The sequence below is a fragment of the Salvelinus fontinalis genome, chromosome 29, assembly GCF_029448725.1.
Source record: "Salvelinus fontinalis isolate EN_2023a chromosome 29, ASM2944872v1, whole genome shotgun sequence".
Taxonomy (NCBI): domain Eukaryota; kingdom Metazoa; phylum Chordata; class Actinopteri; order Salmoniformes; family Salmonidae; genus Salvelinus; species Salvelinus fontinalis.
The window spans coordinates 42,779,497-42,799,864 of NC_074693.1; the positions used below are offsets into that span (position 1 = coordinate 42,779,497).

At 42.6% G+C, this 20,368-nt stretch overlaps 1 protein-coding gene across 3 annotated transcripts in view; it reads right to left on the reverse strand.

Moving 5' to 3' along the window:
- The window catches only part of ocrl (OCRL inositol polyphosphate-5-phosphatase), a 37,695-nt gene extending 17,346 nt beyond the window's left edge, over positions 1-20,349 (reverse strand). For 2 of the 3 annotated variants that reach the window (XM_055889396.1, XM_055889394.1), the window contains exons 1-12: positions 18,458-20,349; positions 11,275-11,366; positions 10,834-10,872; positions 10,077-10,190; positions 4,756-4,992; positions 4,245-4,512; positions 2,915-3,076; positions 2,321-2,422; positions 1,798-1,912; positions 1,439-1,555; positions 694-875; positions 214-325 (exon numbers count right to left, since the gene is read on the reverse strand). In XM_055889396.1, the coding sequence (XP_055745371.1) occupies positions 214-325; positions 694-875; positions 1,439-1,555; positions 1,798-1,912; positions 2,321-2,422; positions 2,915-3,076; positions 4,245-4,512; positions 4,756-4,992; positions 10,077-10,190; positions 10,834-10,872; positions 11,275-11,366; positions 18,458-18,459 (1,542 nt within the window). In that variant the 5' untranslated portion in view covers positions 18,460-20,349. The remainder of the gene's footprint in view (positions 1-213; positions 326-693; positions 876-1,438; positions 1,556-1,797; positions 1,913-2,320; positions 2,423-2,914; positions 3,077-4,244; positions 4,513-4,755; positions 4,993-10,076; positions 10,191-10,833; positions 10,873-11,274; positions 11,367-18,457) is intronic. The other variant, XM_055889395.1, reaches the window with a different exon arrangement.
- Positions 20,350-20,368: the final 19 nt, after the last annotated feature.

The window sequence follows — 20,368 nt, forward strand, 5'->3', positions numbered from 1 at the left end:
ATTTAGTCACTCTTTTCGAAGTTGCTGTTTTTTGTTTTGTTTTTGTAACCGATTTGTCACGGTGCAGAACTTTAAATGACAACATGATTGATGTGCAGTATTGTTTAATTAAATGTCAACGATTTATGACAGCGCTGAACCTTACACTTTAGGTTGTTTGCATAAACAAGTTGTAAAAACCCATTATGTGTGTGTGTGTGTAAATATTCTCACCTGGTCATACTCCTGCAGCTTCCTTAGTTCGTTGTGGGAGATGAGCTGTTTGACCTCGGCTGCATCGTACACAAACAACCGGTAGTTCAGATCTCCTACCCAGATCACTACACTGGACCACAGAATGGATGAAGAGTTATGCATTGTAACACAACAGAATGTAAAGTCTTACAGTAATGCCATAAGTTTACACATAACATAAACCTCTACGAAAATAAATCTGTGACATGGTTACACTATTTTACAGTCCACTATTTACTTTGAAATTATGTTGAATTACATTATTTTTACCTGAGAATTGTTTATTCAATAACACAATCACCACGGCACTTTGTAAGTACTACTTCAAAGAATTACATGTATTATGGGCAATGACGACTACTGTAAGTCCCTTAGATCTTGAAATACTAAGTGGTATGTTAGTGTGGGCATTGGATCAATGCCTATGACTTTACAGTATGGGTCTTGTAAGGGACTGACTCGTGTTTGACGATGGTGAGGGGAGGGTGGTCTAGCAGGTGGAAGCTCATGCGGGCACAGATGTCTTTGTAGTCCTGGTTCCTCCTCTCAAAGTCCTCCACGTGGGCCGCCAGGTGGGAGTTGACAAAGCAGAAGCTGGTGTTGTGGAACACAAAGCGCACCGCCACGCCTCCCTTGTTCCCCTAATGGGAAAAGAAAGCATTGCATGTTGATTGACTGATTTGTTTGTTCAGTAAAGTGTCCCGCAACAGACGCTCAGCCCATCAAAACTTAAGACATCTGTGACGTTGTGTGGTGACAAAACTGCACATTTTAGAGTGGCCTTTAGTTGTTCCCAGCACAAGGTGCACCTGTGTAATGATCAGGATGTTTAATCAGCTTCTTGATATGCCACACATGTCAGGTGGATGGATTATCTTGGCAAATGAAAAATGCTCACTAACAGGGATGGCAAACACATTTGTGCGCAGAATTTGAGCAAAATAAGCTTTTTGTGCGTAAAGAACATTTCTGGGATCTTTTATTTCAGCTCATGAAACATGGGACGAACACTTTACATATTGCGTTTATATTTTTGTTCAGTGCATTTCATATTGCATTAAAATATCTGTTCATTTACATTTGCGCACAAATACAGTGTATATGTTCTGTATACCTACCTATAAAATGGTATAAAGTTATAAAGTTGATTAGAGAAATAGGAGAACACAAACACTTCCTCTTGGTTGACTTGACTCATTCGTACCATTTTTCCCATGATGCCAGTTCCCACTTGCTCTGCAGCCACTTCTTTGATGTGATTCTTGTGCACCTTGTTGACATACACCACCAGCATCATGCCCACTAGTCGGATGGTGCGCACCTGCGGGGACAAAAGCATCCATTGGGGACGACATTCATATCCAAATAATATTACGTCTATTTGTGTATGAACAAAATAGGTTGATAAGGGCATCTGCTGCTCTTGATAAGTGTGTGATTACTGTCATTATTTTACGTAATTACAAGAATGTAATGTTCTAGGAAACAGTTTATTTTTAGTTTAGTTGATCGAACCATTCCTGTTTTACACTGAAGATGAGAAGAGACCTCTCGCTGACTCACCCTTTTGTACTTGGCTTTGGGGTGAAGACTTCTCTCCACAGCCTCCACCCACAGCTGCTCCTTCGACGAGTCCAGATAGAAGAAGGCCTCTGTGCTCAGGTCGAGCTCCTGGAAACTACAGCACCCAGAATGCACAGGGAAGTCAGTGTTTCAATGCTTCGGAAAGTGCAATCAGCACTCATGCATGGGAAAGTGCACAAAAACACTCTTTAGAGTATGCAATGAAATTTAGGTTATAACTAAGTCCATCCATCATTAATGATGTGGCATTCAGAGGATCCGTTTCCGAAAAGTATGTTATTTGCACAATTCTGGGTTGTATTTACTAGGCCCCAAACGGAAGAAAACAGACTGAAGCAGGGAGGGAATACCTGAGGTTGTCCGATAAGAAAAGCGTGTTGCTTGTTTCTGTTTTCCGTAGCAAAACATTTTGCAACGGTGTGCACTGATGAATACAACAGGTTCATTCACTCATACATTCTGTGTAGAAGACATTGGATACTCAGATAGACATGTCACTGACCCCAGAGCGTAGACGTCAGGAGGTTCTTGGTTACAACACAGCCAGGGCTCTAGACTGCTGTCTGGGGACTGGCCGTTCACATTCCACGTTCCGGTAAACAATCTGAAACACACACAACAGTCTTATATTGACATTCACATGCTTAAGTGGACAGACACACAAGTGAGTTAAGTGCTTGGGTGTTGGCTGATAAGGGTTGCAGGTAAGAATAGGGACAATGGTTCAGTGAGTGAAGGTACTTTTTTGTTCAATGCAGGATCCTGCCCACTACAGCCTCCAGAAAAATGAATAATAACTAAATAGGCGCATTTGATTAAATCTCACCAGAATGGAATTTAAAAAGCGTGATGCTGCTATAAACCACTTTCAATCGATCTCCTCAATGTTCTGTCCAGAATCACAACTGGCTACTGCAGTGGAGCACATGTAATGGAGCTGGCTCAATGAATCACGCTTGTGTGATGTTACCTTGCCGAGACCTCAATACTCGGATTAGCTCTCCAAGGTAATGCCTAGTGTTTCGCTTGTGGCACACAGGAGACCCGGGTTCGAACCCAGTCGGTCAAACACCTCCACAAACCAACGGGCACTCACCTGAAGTCCTTGATGTCCACATACTCCTTCTCCTTCTTGCCCAGGCGGTGTTTAATGAGGTACTCTCTCTGGCCGGCCTGCGTGGAGAACATGGCATTCCGCATGCTGTTGGTGGTGGGGCTGTCGTTCCACGAGGTGGGCCGGTCCACTGCAGTCCTAAGACTGCAAGATCAAATGAGCTAAGTCATCACCACAGTATTTCCACATCATTATTTTCCAAGCAGGGTGTAGAGCCTACACATCAACAACTAGGCCAGTGGTCACCAACCGATCGATCGAGAGATCTCCAAGGCATTTGTAGGCGATCACCAAACATTTCTATAGAAAAGCCAACAATAAAGCCTTGTGTTCCTATTTTTTTGTTTTGCACTGTTGGAGGTAGGTGCACTTGATTCAGCAGCCTTAGGGCCAGGAAGGTAAAGTGTTCCCATTGTGAACCATTTCATATGTCTTAAGGCAGAACTTGGCATACGTTCATGTTTAAGTTATTCAGCACTGTAAACACTTTACACTTTCTATAAGCCATTCTGCTTACTTCCACTCACGCTACAACCAGCACTACAGCTGCAATTAATGAGTATATCAAAATGTTTCCATAAGCTTGTGTTATCATTAACGGCTTGTCTTTTTTGGGGGGATATATTCGAGAAATATGACTTTCTCTGGTCATAGGAATAACAACATGAATTGGTGCATGAGGCAGAAATAATGCAGTGCGACTTGAATTTCGACCATCAGCTGGAAGGAAGACTGTGTCCCCTTTTCCTCAGCGAAGGGAGGGAGAGTGGAGAGACGGTGAGTCGGGTGAGAGACAGCCTTACCGCTGCTCTCTCCCTCCCTCCCCTCAGACTGACAATCAGATGCAAGCCACCAGTCCAGTAAAACAAAACAAAAAGCCCATTATTATGCTCGCTCAGCTTTGCCTCACAAGTAATAGAACAAATGATCTATTACCAGTGTGATCAAATACGAAACATTTCGCAATATAATTTCAAAATGGTCTGAGAAGAACAACATTGGCAAGGCAATTCAAGTATAGCCAATATGCAGTGATAATGTATTGGGCCTATAGCCTACAGCACAAACATTATTGCTACAGAACGTTTTTTTAATAGGTTAATGTTGCAGATGCCTATGTTTTTTAAGTCACGTTTATTTTAGAATCAGAAAGGGATCTTGACTCAATGAGGTTGGTGACCACTGATCTAGGCCCTCTAGAAATAAATAGAGGCCCTCTGACACCAATAGAAGCCAAATACAGTTCTGTAGGCGGGAAAATATCTCCAACAGGATGGGCATACTATGGGACGGTCCTACTGGTTCCACTCACTCTGTTTTGGCAGGCGTAACGAAGGCAGCATCTTTAGCCTGTATGGACGAGGCTCTGTCTTTGGTGGTGGGGATGGGAACAGGGGGGAGAGGATTGGAGGGAGTGTACGAGCCTTTACGTGGAGGTAGAGGGGGAACTGGAGGGGCTTCCCGGGGGGGCACAATGCGATTCTGCTGGTTCTTCTTCTCCTCCACTTTGAGGGAGTGGTTGAAGTTGTCCTCAAAGCCAAAGTCCGTGGCCAGGGAGAGAGCTGTGTCCTGTCTATCTGCTCAGATGGAAAGATTCAGATGTGAGAAACCCTGTGACATTCAACAAGTATTGATTCACTCCTGACCTCTTCACTGTATTGTGTGCTGATGTAGAATGGCTGCAGCACCATCACCCAGGTGGGTGCTAGACATAAGTGGGGGACAAGGTGAGTTTACCCTATACAATGTCAAGCGCTTTGAGCAGCTGGAAAAGCGCTACATAAATGCATTCAATTTAAACTAAATTATCCATGTATCCATACCTGTGCAGGTTGTATCCATAGCTGTGCAGGTCTGGTTAGCTGAAGAGCTATTGTTGAGGTTGGGAGGCGGTGGCGGTGGCGGTACGCCGGTGGGCTTGGTATGAGAGTTGACAGCTTTGTGGATCCCTCTTTGTGGAGGGATGGGTGGGACTGGGGCAAAAACTTTGCGAGGAGACGACATTATGGGAGCCGGTACGATGGGATCCATCACTTTGATTTGTGTGCTTTTGGACTCCACTGGAAGAAAAAAATAAAAAACATAATTACATTAAAAAAAGAGAACCTTGGGTTTGACGGCAACGCTGGATCACTTAAGAGATAAATGTTCTGACTTACATAAGACAGCATTTCTGTACAAGTTGCAACCTTCATAGTACCAATAAGTGTAGTCTTTCAAATGTGTATAGTTCCAAGAATGACCTCAGAGTACAGTAAATGTAGTTTAGTGGATAGTGGATCTAAGGAGAAATGCAATAGCAATATCACTACTCCCTTCAAAAGGATCCAAACCATTTTTCTATGAAATTTGCCATCTTGTTTCTATTGACCATCTCAAGCTGACATCAGCAGTTTCTGTGAATCATTATTACAATGACTGGGAAAACAGACTATCTTGAGGGACAATCCAGGAGGAATAAGATCGTTGTGGATGGCATTCCAGAGTCTTCATATGAGAACTGGGCCGTATGAAGAAAAATGCTCAGTGAAAAGCTGCAGATGGATCATACGAAGATTGAAGTGGAGCGCGCTTACAGGTCCAGCCTAGGTGACAGACCCATGCCAATAGTGGTCAAGTTCCTGAGGTATAAAGACAAAATGGCTGTTCTGGGGAGAGCCAAGATCTTGAGAGGAACCAACATCTTCCTCAACCAGGACTTCTCTGAAGCTGTGCACCAGAGGCGGAAATAACTTATCCCAGCTAAGAAAGCTGCCAGTGAGCATGGGAACATTGCTTACATTGACAAAGACATGCTCATTGTCCACCCTCCCTCACCAAAGGCCTGGGAAGAATGAGAGAGCCAAACAAATGTATTTTCTCTCCGTATTATGTCTAGCTCCGATTAACTACCAAGGAGTGCTAAGGCCCATATATGCAGCCTTAGAAATAAGGTTCATGAAATCAATAACTTGCTGACACTGGATAACATTCATATACTAGCCATCTCTGAAACTCAAATAATTCCTTTGATGATACAGCATTAGCAATACAAAGATATAACATCTACAGAAAAGACAGGAATGCCTATGGGGGAGATGTCGCTAGATATGTTCAGAGCAATATTCTTGTAAAGCTTAGAGAGGATCTCATGTTGAATGTTGTTCAAGTGTTGTGGTTGCAGTTCACCTGCCTCATCTAAAGCTTCTTCTTTTGGGGTGCTGTTATAGGCCACCAAGTGCTAACAGTCAATATTTGGATAATGTGTGTGATGTTAAGAGAGGTCCATTTTCTGGGTAAAATGAACATTGACTGGTTAGCAACTAGCTGTCCTCTCAAGAGGAAGAGTCTAACTGTGACTAATGCCTGTAATATGACTCAGGTTATCACTCAACAAACTAGAGTGCATACCAATATTGGATCTGTGACATTCCCTTCTATTGATCTGCAGAGCTTTGCTTCAAAGCAATATCAGTTTCCATTGGCTGGAGTGACCATAACATTGTGGCAATAACACGGAAAGCCAAAGTACCAAAGGTTTGGCCTCAAGTAATTTAAAAGAGATCATACAAAATGTTCTCAGGATTCTTTTGTTGAAGATGTGAAAAATGTTTGTTGGTCTGAAGTGTAATGAAGTGAATCCAGGTGTAGCACTGGAAGTATGAAGTGAATCCAGATGCAGAACTGGAAGTATGAAGTGAATCCAGATGCAGCACTGGAAGTATCAAGTGAATCCAGATGCAGCACTGGAAGTATCAAGTGAATCCAGATGCAGCACTGGAAGTATCAAGTGAATCCAGATGCAGCACTGGAAGTATCAAGTGAATCCAGATGCAGCACTGGAAGTATCAAGTGAATCCAGATGCAGCACTGGAAGTATCAAGTGAATCCAGATGCAGCACTGGAAGTATCAAGTGAATCCAGATGCAGCACTGGAAGTATCAAGTGAATCCAGATGCAGCACTGGAAGTATCAAGTGAATCCAGATGCAGCACTGGAAGTATTTGTCAAATGATTAATGCCTATTGTTGACAAGCATGCACCTGTTAAGAAACTAGCAGTGAGAACTGTTAAAGCTCCCTGGATTGATGATGAATTGAAAAATTGGTTCAAAGAACATGATGCAAAAGAGGTGGCAAAAAAAGTCAGGCTGCTCAGCTGATGGAGTGATATACTGTAAATTGAGAAATGACATGACAAAACAAAGATAAATTACATAAAACACAACAGAGAAACACTTTGGAGTACCCGAAATTAAGTTCACGGGTCATTTATAACAAAATATTTCTATATTGTCAATCATTTCAATTACTATATCACTAGTAAAGTGAAATTACAATGTTACAGTGAACCATCATATTTTCGTACACTGTAAAACTTCAATTAAACGCAGTCTCAAATAGCCACCTGACCTTTAAATTGCCGTGCAACGGCACACATCTCAGTAAATAAACGGCCGTTTCAAATAAACGGTGAGTCTAAACAAATTGTTGACGAGGTTTAAGGTTTGATTTGTTACATTAAATAATTCAGTAATGCCAACAGAAAAATGTCAATCATCCATTTCTATCACCAGTAAGAAACCGCTAGCCATTCGCTGCTAACAGCTGAGAACTGATAGCTAGCCATAGACATGTAGCTAACTGGCCAACACAAAAACAGTCAACAACTTCGGGAGTACAGACCCAGAAAATCAGCTGGGAAAAATGCAGTCAAACATGAGAATAATTATTCTGTCAAGGAAGAAAATGTATCTTCCCGAAAGAGACAAAATAAACCTGACAATGTGTAAATGACAACACATTATTGCAGGAAATTAAGAAAGTCATTTAAATGCTGGAAGAGAAACTGTAATTGATGGAATTAAAACATGTACTATGCAAATGAGCAAAAGCTGTGTGCTTTATGAAAAAAAAGCCTGACTCAAATAAAAGCCTGTTGGGTTCAGTGATTTAAGCGCGAATAAAACTTAAATTTAAGTTCTACGGTAAAAGATTGAATAATGAAAGAGAAGGATTGCTGTTTTGAATTTGGTCAAGTTAGTGTGGCACATGTCGAAAAACTATTGTTATCAATCAATAATGATAAGGCACCAGGTATAGACAACCTTGATGGGCAACTATTGAGAATGGTAGCAGACTGTATTGCCATCACTATTTGCTATATTTTTAACCATCACTATTTGCTATATTTTTAACCAAAGCCTAAAGAAGTGTGTGTATCCACAGGCCTGGAAGGAAGCTAAAGGAATTCCACTGCCTAAAAAAAGTAAAGCACTTTTTGCTGGCTCTAACAGCCACCCAATCAGTTTGCTGCCTGCAATTTTTCAAGGCACAAGTTAACTACTGACTTTCAGCATGCATTTAGAGAAGGGCTTGTACTTGTACTGCACTGACTTAAACTCCTAAGTATATCATTGGATGGCCAATTGTCATAGGCAACTCACACTGACAAAGTTGTTGTGAAGATGGGGAGGGGTGTCTGTTATAAAAAGATGTTCTGCGTTTTGACACAAAAATCAACTGTACTAGTTGTTCAGGCGCTGATCTTGTCCCAACTCGATTACTGTCCTGTAATATTGTCAAGTGCTGCAACGAAAGACCAAGCAACGCTGCAGCTAGCTCAAAACAGAGCAGAACGCCTTGCCCTTAACTGCACATAAAGAACTAATATCAACAACATGAGAAATGTTACTGTGACAAATTCCAGATTGTCTGCAAACTCAAATAACATTCAGCTCAGATACCAAAACATAAGACATGCAACCAGGGGTCTCTTCACAGTCCAAGTCCAAAACAAATTCACAGAAACGCACAGTTTTATACAGAGCTATGATTGCATGGAACTCCCTTCCAATTACTCAAGCAAACAGAACAATTACCTTTAAAAAAAATGTATTACGCCTCCCGAGTGGTGCAGTGGTCTAAGGCACTGCCTCGCAGTGCTAGCTGTGCCACTAGAGATCCTGGTTTGAGTCCAGGCTCTGTTGCAGCCGGCCGTGACCGGGAGACCCATGGGGCGGCGCACAATTGGCCCAGCGTCGTCCGGATTAGGGGAGGGTTTGGCCGGCCGGAATGTACTTGTCCCATCGCGCTCTAACGACTCCTGTGGCGGGCCGGGCGCAGTGCACGCTGACACGGTCGCCAGGTGTACGGTGTTTCCTCCGACACATTGGTGCGGCTGGCTTCCGGGTTAAGCGCGGGCATTGTGTCAAGAAGCAGTGCGGCTTGGCTGGGTCATGTTTCGTAGGACGCACGGCTCTCGACCTTCACCTCTCCCGAGTCCATACGGGAGTTTGCAGTGAAGGGACAATTGGATACCACGAAATTGGGGGGAAAAAGGGGTAATTTGAGGTTAATTTGTGTGACATTCCTTGTCTATCGGTCCATCAGTGTTTTGTTACTTTCCATGTTCTGTGTTTTTTGTGGACAGCAAGAGTAGCTGCTGCTTCTGCAAAAGCTAATGGGGATCCAGTGGTCAAAATTTGTCAAAATTTGTGCATGGAATAGGGTGCCACTTGAGACAGTCAGACAGACAGCGCGTGGGCAGTTTGGGTGGTATCTTGAAACTATGGCCACTATGAAGGAGCTGGTTGATGTAAGAGGCTGTGTTGCTATATTTTTACAAGCTCGCTGTGACACGCCGTCCCAAACGGGACCCTTACTCCTTACATAGTCCAGCCTATGGGCCCAAGTCAAAACCAGTGCACTATATAGGGAATAAGGTGCCATTTGGGACAATGTATCAGTGTGACCTCATTACAGTGGGCTTTCTCAATTATTAACCAGCGATGCCAAGGCAACCATTGACACGGACAGGAACTGTTCAAAACTTAAAGGGCAGGTTGTCATATTGAACAGTTACTATCGCCCATCTAGCCAAACTGCTCCAGAACCTGCATTTATAATGGCTAAGGCTGTGCGACCGAAGGTAACCGCCCCTTTCTGCCCCCGCCCCATCCCCTTGGTAGACTCTTCCCCAGAGCTTAAACATATCTGAGGAATGTCACAGGCAGGCATGGGTTCGACGTGAGAGAAGAGAATGTAGAGATATATCAGTAACATGAAGCAGTGCAAGTGAATAATACATGCCCAAGGGAGTAGGGACGTAAGTTCGGTAATGTTGAGCAGTGTGAGAGAGGAGAAAAAGAGAGAGACTGGCTCACCTTGTTGCTTGGCTCTCTTCACCTGGGAGAAGAAAGACTGGCTGCGCTCATCGTCCTGTAACTCCAGCACCAGCTCTGGGGCTTTCTCCCCTCTGACACGAATCCTAATGCAAGCTGCAGGTGCAGGGAGAAAGACAGATTCATTCAAACAAACACACATTCACCATTGGACTCACCTTACGGCCACCACAGACCCATTCAATTCAAAACACTTTATTCCCAAGGGGCAATTATTGCTGGACATAGTGTGTGACACGGGCAGGAGTGACATGCAGACAACACATGGATAAATGAGTTCCAGTCGCCACAAATATACCATTGACTCACTCACCACAACCATGGAGACAATACCCACGTCTACATGCATGTCTACCCACTAAGCACAAAATGAGGTAAACAGTGATTTTGGAAACAGTGACCCACTTCAACCGAGTGCAGATTGCACCATTGCCATAGGCAACTCACGGCCAACTTTTGCAACCAAATAATGCTGCAGACACATCCAGACATGGAGCTCAGGGCATTGCATGCTCTAAAAATGTAGCCAAATTGAATGTAGAGTGCTGTAACAACAGACTGAAATGTTTTTATTGTAGTATTGTTGCCACAACACTGGTCTTGCACATATGCTCGTATTATAAAAAGGGTAGAAACAACCTAATCCGTTGTTTACAGTAAATCTCCATTAGAAACAATTCCTATCAAGACGGATGCACATTTTTTTTTTTTAATGGAAGTATGAGGAGAAAATACTTACTTTTTAATGGTAAGTCAATGAACAGCGCTTCTTCGGCCTCTGAAATAAAGCGGTTAAAAAGAGGGGGGGGGGGGATTATGTCGTGAGAAGGTTCCAATAGGCTCTTGCTACTAGCTGTTGACTTTTAATGCTGTCTAGCAAGAGGAAAGAAAGCGCTTTGGACTTGTTGCACACTACGACAAGCAATAACCTTGAGTAAATACTGCTCCCGTGGTAAGGAGTTAAGGAATGTGAAGTGAAATGCCTGCAGGATTTTGAGGAGAGAGGGGCTCTGCATCACAAATAACTGATTCGTGACTGGAAGCACAACAATATCATATAAAAATCTCGGAAAACTAGCCTGTCGGAAGTTCATTTCCAAATCATTTACTTAGGCTGCATTACAAACTGCATGGAATTCAGTCTCAAAGGAGAACTTAGACAAACCATATGTTCACTTACGTCGCACTATCTGAAAATGACTGTTGATGGGTATGGACAACTGAGGTACGGGAGAGGACACAACAGCATCAGGGTTAGCCAAAACACCTAACCTGGAGGGAGAAGAGGAAATTAAATTTGGATACAGCACCCTAAATGGTTGATTTTCAGCTAAAAAGTTTAATTTGATCCAATTTGGATAAAACTTCACGCAATACAGTGAGCGAGAGGTTTTGTCATAGCAATTTCATGGACCTCATCTCCAAAAAATGTCACAGGGAGGAAAAAAATCAATTTCTAAATAATTTTTGCAGTTTCATGCAGGATATTCAAATGCAAGTGCAATGAAAGGAAATGTAAATGATTAGGTCTTTTTGTGTGAGCTTCAGAGCAGTGATGCTAGGGTTAATATAGGGTCATATATCTCTCTCTCCCTGATGATGACAACGCAACAGCCAAAGCATCAGCGAACTGAAGTCGATTCCAATTGAAATCCATGCAAGACACTCAAATAGAAGACAGCTTAACCTCATATGAAATGCTTACAAGGCCTGAGCTTAAATCCATATCAAATGGAGTTTGCCCGAGCTGTTACGTGGGTTAATGTCGGTCATGTTTCACTCCCCAACAATGACTGTACAGCAGCAGCCAGGGCATCGGGTTCGGCAGAACATGTCCACACATCCGTTCAACTCTAACCAGGAAATGTGATTACTGTGGAGTTGTGGAAAATGATTCAACCCTGGCTGCTTGTCGGAATGTGTCGAGTCGAGACACTCTTTTCCAAAAAGGCTCGCTGGAGATCGCTCAGTAAGTAGTACACCCAACTTAAAAAAATAAATACACTGCTCAGAAAAATAAAGGGAACACTTAAACAACACAATGTAACTCCAAGTCAATCACACTTCTGTGAAATCAAACTGTCCACTTAGGAAGCAACACTGATTGACAATAAATTTCACATGCTGTTGTGCAAATGGAATAGACAAAAGGTGGAAATTATAGGCCATTAGCAAGACCCCCAATAAAGGAGTGGTTCTGCAAGTGGTGACCACAGACCACTTCTCAGTTCCTATGCTTCCTGGCTGATGTTTTGGTCACTTTTGAATGCTGGCGGTGCTTTCACTCTAGTGGTAGCATGAGACGGAGTCTACAACCCACACAAGTGGCTCAGGTAGTGCAGCTCATCCAGGATTGCACATCAATGCGAGCTGTGGCAAGAAGGTTTGCTGTGTCTGTCAGCGTAGTGTCCAGAGCATGGAGGCGCTGCCAGGAGACAGGCCAGTACATCAGGAGACGTGGAGGAGGCCGTAGGAGGGCAACAACCCAGCAGCAGGACCGCTACCTCCGCCTTTGTGCAAGGAGGAGCACTGCCAGAGGCCTGCAAATTGACCTCCAGCAGGCCACAAATGTGCATGTGTCTGCTCAAACGGTCAGAAACAGACTCCATTAGGGTGGTATGAAGGCCCGACGTCCACAGGTGGGGGTTGTGCTTACAGCCCAACACCGTGCAGGAAGTTTGGCATTTGCCAGAGAACACCAAGATTGGCAAATTTACCACTGGCGCCCTGTGCTCTTCACAGATGAAAGCAGGTTCACACTGAGCACATGTGACAGACGTGACAGAGTCTGGAGACGCCGTGGAGAACATTCTGCTGCCTGCAACATCCTCCAGCATGACCGGTTTGGCGGTGGGTCAGTCATGGTGTGGGGTGGCATTTCTTTGGGGGGCCGCACAGCCCTCCATGTGCTCGCCAGAGGTAGCCTGACTGCCATTAGGTACCGAGATGAGATACTCAGACCCCTTGTGAGACCATATGCTGGTGCGGTTGGCTCTGGGTTCCTCCTAATGCAAGACAATGCTAGACCTCATGTGGCTGGAGTGTGTCAGCAGTTCCTGCAAGAGGAAATCATTGATGCTATGGACTGGCCCGCCCGTTCCCCAGACCTGAATCCAATTGAGCACATCTGGGACATCATGTCTCGCTCCATCCACCAACACCACGTTGCACCACAGACTGTCCAGGAGTTGGCGGATGCTTTAGTCCAGGTCTGGGAGGAGATCCCTCAGGAGACCATCCGCCACCTCATCAGGAGCATGCCCAGGCGTTGTAGGGAGGTCATACAGGCACGTGGAGGCCACACACACTACTGAGCCTCATTTTGACTTGTTTTAAGGACATTACATCAAAGTTGGATCAGCTTGTAGTGTGGTTTTCCACTTTCATTTTGAGTGTGACTCCAAATCCAGACCTCCATGGGTTGATAAATTTGATTTACATTGATAATTTTTGTGTGATTTTGTTGTCAGCACATTCAACTATGTAAAGAAAAAAGTATTTAATAAGAATATTTCATTCATTCAGATCTAGGATGTGTTATTTTAGTGTTCCCTTTATTTTTTTGAGCAGTGTATATCAAATCACAATGTTTTATCCCCTCGTAATTTAGGCTACATTTAACATCAACAAGTAGGCCTCTATTACCATGACAACCCGTGTCCCTCACCATTATTCCAGCAAGAAACGATCAATTCAATACGCGACATAATTGAAAAAAGACCGACATCCTCCCCTCCTGGCACCTCTCCTTGCAATCACTGCCTTACGAGCACTTTCAGCACGTTTCCTCCAAGTTGGTAACTAACTATAGGCTAGTCATACAGAGGGCCTGGGACCTCTCTCAGCTTATGAGAGCATAGCATAGGCCTACTACTCAGACTAGAGCAGGTCTTAGCTCAGTATGTACAGTTTTGATGCATTTAGGTAGCTCTCATGCCAGTCTCATTAGAATCTAGGACATGGTGGTGGAATGCAGGTATAATACAGTGGCTGGTACTGGGGCTAATTGCCCTCTCTCTGCCACACACCAGATGTAATGTTCCTGAGTCGTACTGCTCGCTAAACAAAAACATCCGACAAGCAACCATGTGCTTGAGCTGCAGGCTGAGAATCTCCTCGTGTGAAGCCAAGATTGGTGCTGTAAACAGTGGGCCTAACATTGAGACTGTGGCTGTTCTGCTTGCTCCTGACTGTCCATATTAAGGACTCAGAAACAACATGAGTTCAGTACTTTTCACTTTTATACTGAAACATCTGACTGCAGGAAAAGCCACTTCGGCAGCAGACGACATCAACGTGAGATTCTGACGTGAAAACCACTAGGATATCCGAGATCTGTAATAAATGGCATGCGTGCATTTGACAGTGAACTCCCATCAGGACACAGCGGATGCACTGAGGTCTATTGCTTTATGCTGTAGTGCTGCACTGTTTCTCTCTAGAGGCATACCTGGGAATTGTCGCTCCACCTCAAACATCACGCTGCTAAAATTGTAACGACGCAACCTCGTTATTCAAGGTAGACTACAGTATACACAGCACCACAGCCATCATTGGTATGGTGGTTCTGCAGATAGTCTTGTAGAGATGGTTCACAAAAGCAAAATGCCATTGCGAAATTAGCAGTCGGAGCGGAAGAGGTTTTGCAATGCAATGTGTCATCTTAAATTGTACACCACAGCTTGACAAAAATAAACCTGACCACAACTCATCATTATGTCCATGTTTGTCGAACCAGTCTGTGTGAGAAAGGCAGATTGGGAGTTTTAGGCTGGGTTTCTGTACAGCACTTTGAGATATCAGCTGATGTACGAAGGGCTATATAAATAAATTTGATTTTAATTTGATGAATAGGCCTTTGGTGGTCATGAAAATTTGTCAGACGGTAATTGTCATGCAAGTTACTGCCGGTCTAACGGTAATTGAATGTTAATTAATGTTAACACTTTAGCATCTCCAAGCCTTTTAGTATACACCGTCACAATAAATCCATTATTTATTTTAGGTCTAAAGAAACATGATATGAAGAAAATTAATTTCATAACAACAAAATATGAGTCTGTTTGTTATCTGACTATGTGCCATGCCATAGGCTGTAGGCTACTTCAATTAGCAGACAAGATGCTTATAAGTCCTGTGCCATTATTATATATTATATGATTTTATAGTAAGAAGGATATAATTTAACTTAGCTGAATAAGATAGAAATGATATTTTCACCATTCCAGAGCGAGTGCACATATGAAGTGGCTACATTGAGCGTAAAAGGTCCTATATGCTAGATTTAGAGTTATTTGACAACTTTAGTTGTGAACGATACAAACCTTAGAATGTCTTAGAAATCAAAGCATATATGGGCTGCATGACGCGACTACACTGAGTGTACAAAACATTAGGAATACCTTAACTTCTTATGGCTGCAGGGGCAGTATTGAGTAGCTTGGATGAAAGGTGCACAGAGGTGCCCAGAGTAAACGGCCTGCTCCTTAGTCATAGTTGCTAATATTTGCATATTATTATTAGTATTGGATAAAAAACACTGAAGTTTCTAAAACTGTTTGAATTATGTCTGTGAGTATAACAGAACTCATATGGCAGGCAAAAACCTGAAGTTCCACTTCCTGTTTGGATTTTTTCTGAGGTGCCAGATTTTCAACCAAGCTCTCATTGAAATTACAGCGAGATATTGATGAGTTTTCCTACGGCTTCCACTAGATGTCAACAGTTAATAGAACTTTGTCTGATGACTCTAATGTGAAGGGGGGCCGAAGGAGACAGGAATTAGTCACCACTGCCACAAGCTGACCACGCGCGTTCACGTGATAGGCAGCTCCGTTCCATCGCTCAACTGAAGTCAATCTAGTTCTCCGGTTGGAACGTTATTCAAGATGTATGTTAACAACATTCTAAAGATTGATTCAGTACATCGTTTGACATCTTTCTACTGACTGTTACGGAACTTTTGGACATTTCGCCACGTTATAGTGGACACGCTTTGTGACTTTGGAATTGTTTACCAAACGTGCTAACCAAAGTAGCTAATTGGACATAAATAACAGACATTATCGAACAAATCAAGCATTTATTGTGGACCTGGGATTCCTAGGACTGCGTTCTGATGAAGTTCATCAAAGGTAAGGAAACATTTATCATGTATTCTCTGGTTTCTGTTGACTCCAACATGGCGGCTAATTTGGCTATTGTTCTGAGCGACGTCTCAGATTATTGCATGATTTGCTTTTTCCGTAAAGTTTTTTTGAAATCTGACACAGCGGTTGCATTAAGGAGAGGTATATCTATAATTCCATGTGTATGTATTATCATCTACATTTATGATGAGTATTTCTGTTGAAACGATGTGGCTATGCAAAATCCCTTGATGTTTTTGGAACTAGTGAATGTAACGCGCCAATGTAAACTCTTTGTAAAAACTTTATCAAACAAAACATGCATGTATTGTGTAACATGAAGTCCTATGAGTGTCATCTGATGAAGATCATCAAAGGTTAGTGATTCATTTTATCTCTATTTCTGCTTTTTGTGACTGCTATATTTCGCTGGAAAAATGGCTGTGCTTATTGTGGTTTGGTGGTGACCTAACATAATCGTTTGTAGTGCTTTCGCTGAAAAGCATATTTGAAATCGGACACTTTGGTAGGATTAACAACAAGATTACCTTTAAAATGATATAAAACACATGTATGTTTGAGGAATTTTAATTATGAGATTTCTGTTGTTTGAATTTGGCGCCCTGCACTTTCACTGGCTGTTGTCATATCGATCCCGTTAGCGGGATGCAGCCATAAGAAGTTTTAAGGCATCAACCACTGTTTGAGTAGTATGCAGCCTCTCTCTGCGTGGCAGGGGATATTCCACCCAAACTCTGTATGCCATGGACTCTCCAACCCTGTTCCAGCAGCTACCCAGTGGTTACATTTGGGAAACCAAGTGAAATCTGTTCGGGAACATCTATAATAACATGTTTTCACAACGAAACATATTTCATTTAACTGTTGACAGCCACTCACTCTGCATGCTCGAGAAAGGAATGAAGAACAGAGGAGGAGATAGAAACACTCGGTGGTGAGATATTCTTTAGCTAAAGGTGTCAGCCTAGTCACTATGAAAATATAAAAAAATGCCAAACACAGATATTTGAAAACAATTGCAGCCTATGTAGCCTATTTAACTGATAAACCTTAGCTTACAACCCAAAACTGCTAGAAAAATAGACTTGCTTTCTAATTTGACGAGCTAACGCCGTTGATGGTCGTGGCCGTCTGTTCTCTCGGTCACTCCAGTGCATTCTAATTCCAGGTGTTCTTTTTTTTTTTTTAAGAACCAAATAAACCGCTTTTGATTGATTTGGGCTTAACTCTAAGCTGCCCTGCACCATCAATGATCCAACAGCATCGCCTACAGGCTCATGGATAGAAAGTTTCGACTGTAGCATAAGGTAACCAGTCCATCCAGTATGCATAATACAGTCCGCTCAAAGGCGATTACTAGAATTTGTTTAATTTTGCAGTAGAGGCTAGACCAATTATGTACCAAAGACATCTTAAATCAGTTTTTTTCTGCGGTGCGTAATATGTGGTAGGATATTAGGCTATGTATTGTATAATGCCACAATCATTATTTTAATTCCGTTTTTTTTTTTTTTTCAGATCTGGGGGTCATATATAGGCCCATGCGCTTTGGTGTTCAGAATGAATCATCACCTTAGAAAGCGCTGTCCATTTCTTTGCGTTTGGCTTAGAAAACACGACCATGTTTTCCACTCAGCTTCAACCTGTTGTTGAATTTCTTTCTTCAAATTGATCAATAACAGTAGGTGAGTTTTAAAAGCATGGTACTGTTTTGATGACAAGTGTTTGTTGTGATTTTCAATTGCATTTGCATTGTGAGAGTGGTTAGAGCAGGGGTGTCAAACTCATTCCACGGAGGGCCTTGTGTCTGCAGGTTTTTGGTTTTTCCTTTCAATAAAGCCCTAGACAACCAGGTGTGGGGAGTTCCTAACTAATTAGTGATGTTAATTCATCAATCAAGTACAAGGGAGGAGCGAAAACCCGCAGACACTCGGCCCTCCGTGGAATGAGTTTGACACCTGTGGGTTAGAGGGACAATATAGTGCCGAGTACCAGGCCATTAGTGACCTGACAGTACTACAGAGTTGGGTACTACTAACGCATGTCCAGAGTGCGTAAAAGGAGATTACCATGACTCAACAGTTACGTGGAATTTGACTACGGTCATGACTCATGACTGCCGGTGTGGCGGTCGGTAATACGATCACCACAACAGCCCTAGATATGAATTTACATTACATTTCAGACAATGAGTTCTCTATTGTTAGTACTTACATAAACTCCCCAGAGCACTCAATCAGCGACAATAGCCTGGGCTCCTTCTGACCAGACAGCCTTAGCTCCTGTCCTCTTACAGTTTGAACATCACTATTAAGGAACCAGCAGCAATCATGAGAGGGCAGGGACACAGACTAGGGCAGACTAGTCTGTGTCCCTGCTTGAACATAAAACTATAAATAGGCCTAGTGTACAGAATATTGACTATGATTTTGTGAACAAATATTTTACCCACTAACTACTTAAGACTGTTGTCTATTCAAGGCTGTTGTGAAATTCTTCAAATGTATCTAATGCTTGTGGTATTATTCAAGAAACAAAATGTTGTTTAACTAAAGTTAGTACATTTGCACAAGCCTCAAAGAGTAAGGCATCATGACCATAGATTGTATGGGCCAAGCAATGGGTTATTTGGTTACATTGATAGCTACATTGTTTTGGAAACAGAAGCAAAAAGCAAGCGTTAGTTACGTTAGGCTGTTGCCATTCCACCAACAATGGCATGCAATTCTGAACATAGCATTCCAATCGAACTAGTTTAGTAACTAGGCTAAATAGGTTATCAAATCAATAAACATCTGAAATATTCAGAGTAACACACCCAAATGTTTGACCTGCAAGACAGTATTAACTACATAAACGGTACTGTTTATTTACATTAAAATGCAAGCAAACCTAAACATTTAGACAATATTAAGGAAGCTAACGTTAGCTAGTTACCATTATGCTAGCAAGGTTTTAAAAGCAAAACAAAAAAATGGCACAGACTTTTAAAAGGATATTGCCAAACACTGCTCGTCACGTCCGAAGGCCAAAGAGGAATCCATTCTCAGCGATATATATATATATATATATATATATATACACACACGTATGGTAGTTATAGACAACTAGCTATATTTACTCGGTCCATCCAGACGTTTTAGACAAGGAAAGTTGTTCAATCCCCGGGCCCACCCCTGACCAGCGGCCTTCCGGGTGACAGCTGCGGGCGGGGGGCAATGCTAGGCTTGCAATAGGCTAGCTAGCTAACGCGTTAGGTAACGTTAGCTAGCTAATTCCACCATCAACCACTTGACAGCCAGTGCCGTGTAGTTACCAAGCTAGTTATCTAGAGCTTAGCTGGTTCAATAATTTGTTGCAAGAGGTAGGCTGCATGCTATGTTCATATTGCTAGACTGGTCCTGGCTTAAAATGTGTTATCCACACGGACACAAAGAATGTGTGCTAGCTGTGCTAATCAAAATGCCGGAGGCATAATTAGCTACCTAGCTTTGATAATAATGTCATTATATTGCTAGTAACTCCTCCACCGTGGCACCTTGTCTGCAGTGCTGTCTTCTCTCCTCTTCAATGGCAGGCTAGCTAGCCATCCAGCGGCTACATAAACTCGGCACTTGCGTTGCGACCATTTGTGTACAACATTTGGTTACAGATTTACTCATGTGAACTTCCCTGCTTCGCAGCATTTGCGCATGGATACTTTCTTCAGAGCAGTAGGGACGAGGTCATACGGCAAAAGTAAACAGGCTACATCAGAACAGTCAATTGAATATCATTATGATAATCATAAAGCCTGTTCGTGTGTGCGAATTGATCATACCATAAGGAATGAGCCCACGAAAACCCTTTAGGCCCTGTACACTGTATTAGACCAATACAGTACCTAATTAGGGACTACATTGACAAAGCTCTTGGATCCATGTATTCAAAAATGTTTCCATCTACTAATCTCTTACCTGGACTAAGATTATCAATAACGTGGGTGAGAAAAACAGTGAGAACAATGGAGGTCTGTATAGCCTGAGCTGGACCTACACTATGCTTGAGGATGGCGTCATCTACTGGACAGTTTACTGTAGGCTACATGAAGATCGAAGAATTATGAATTTATGGAATTTAATGGTA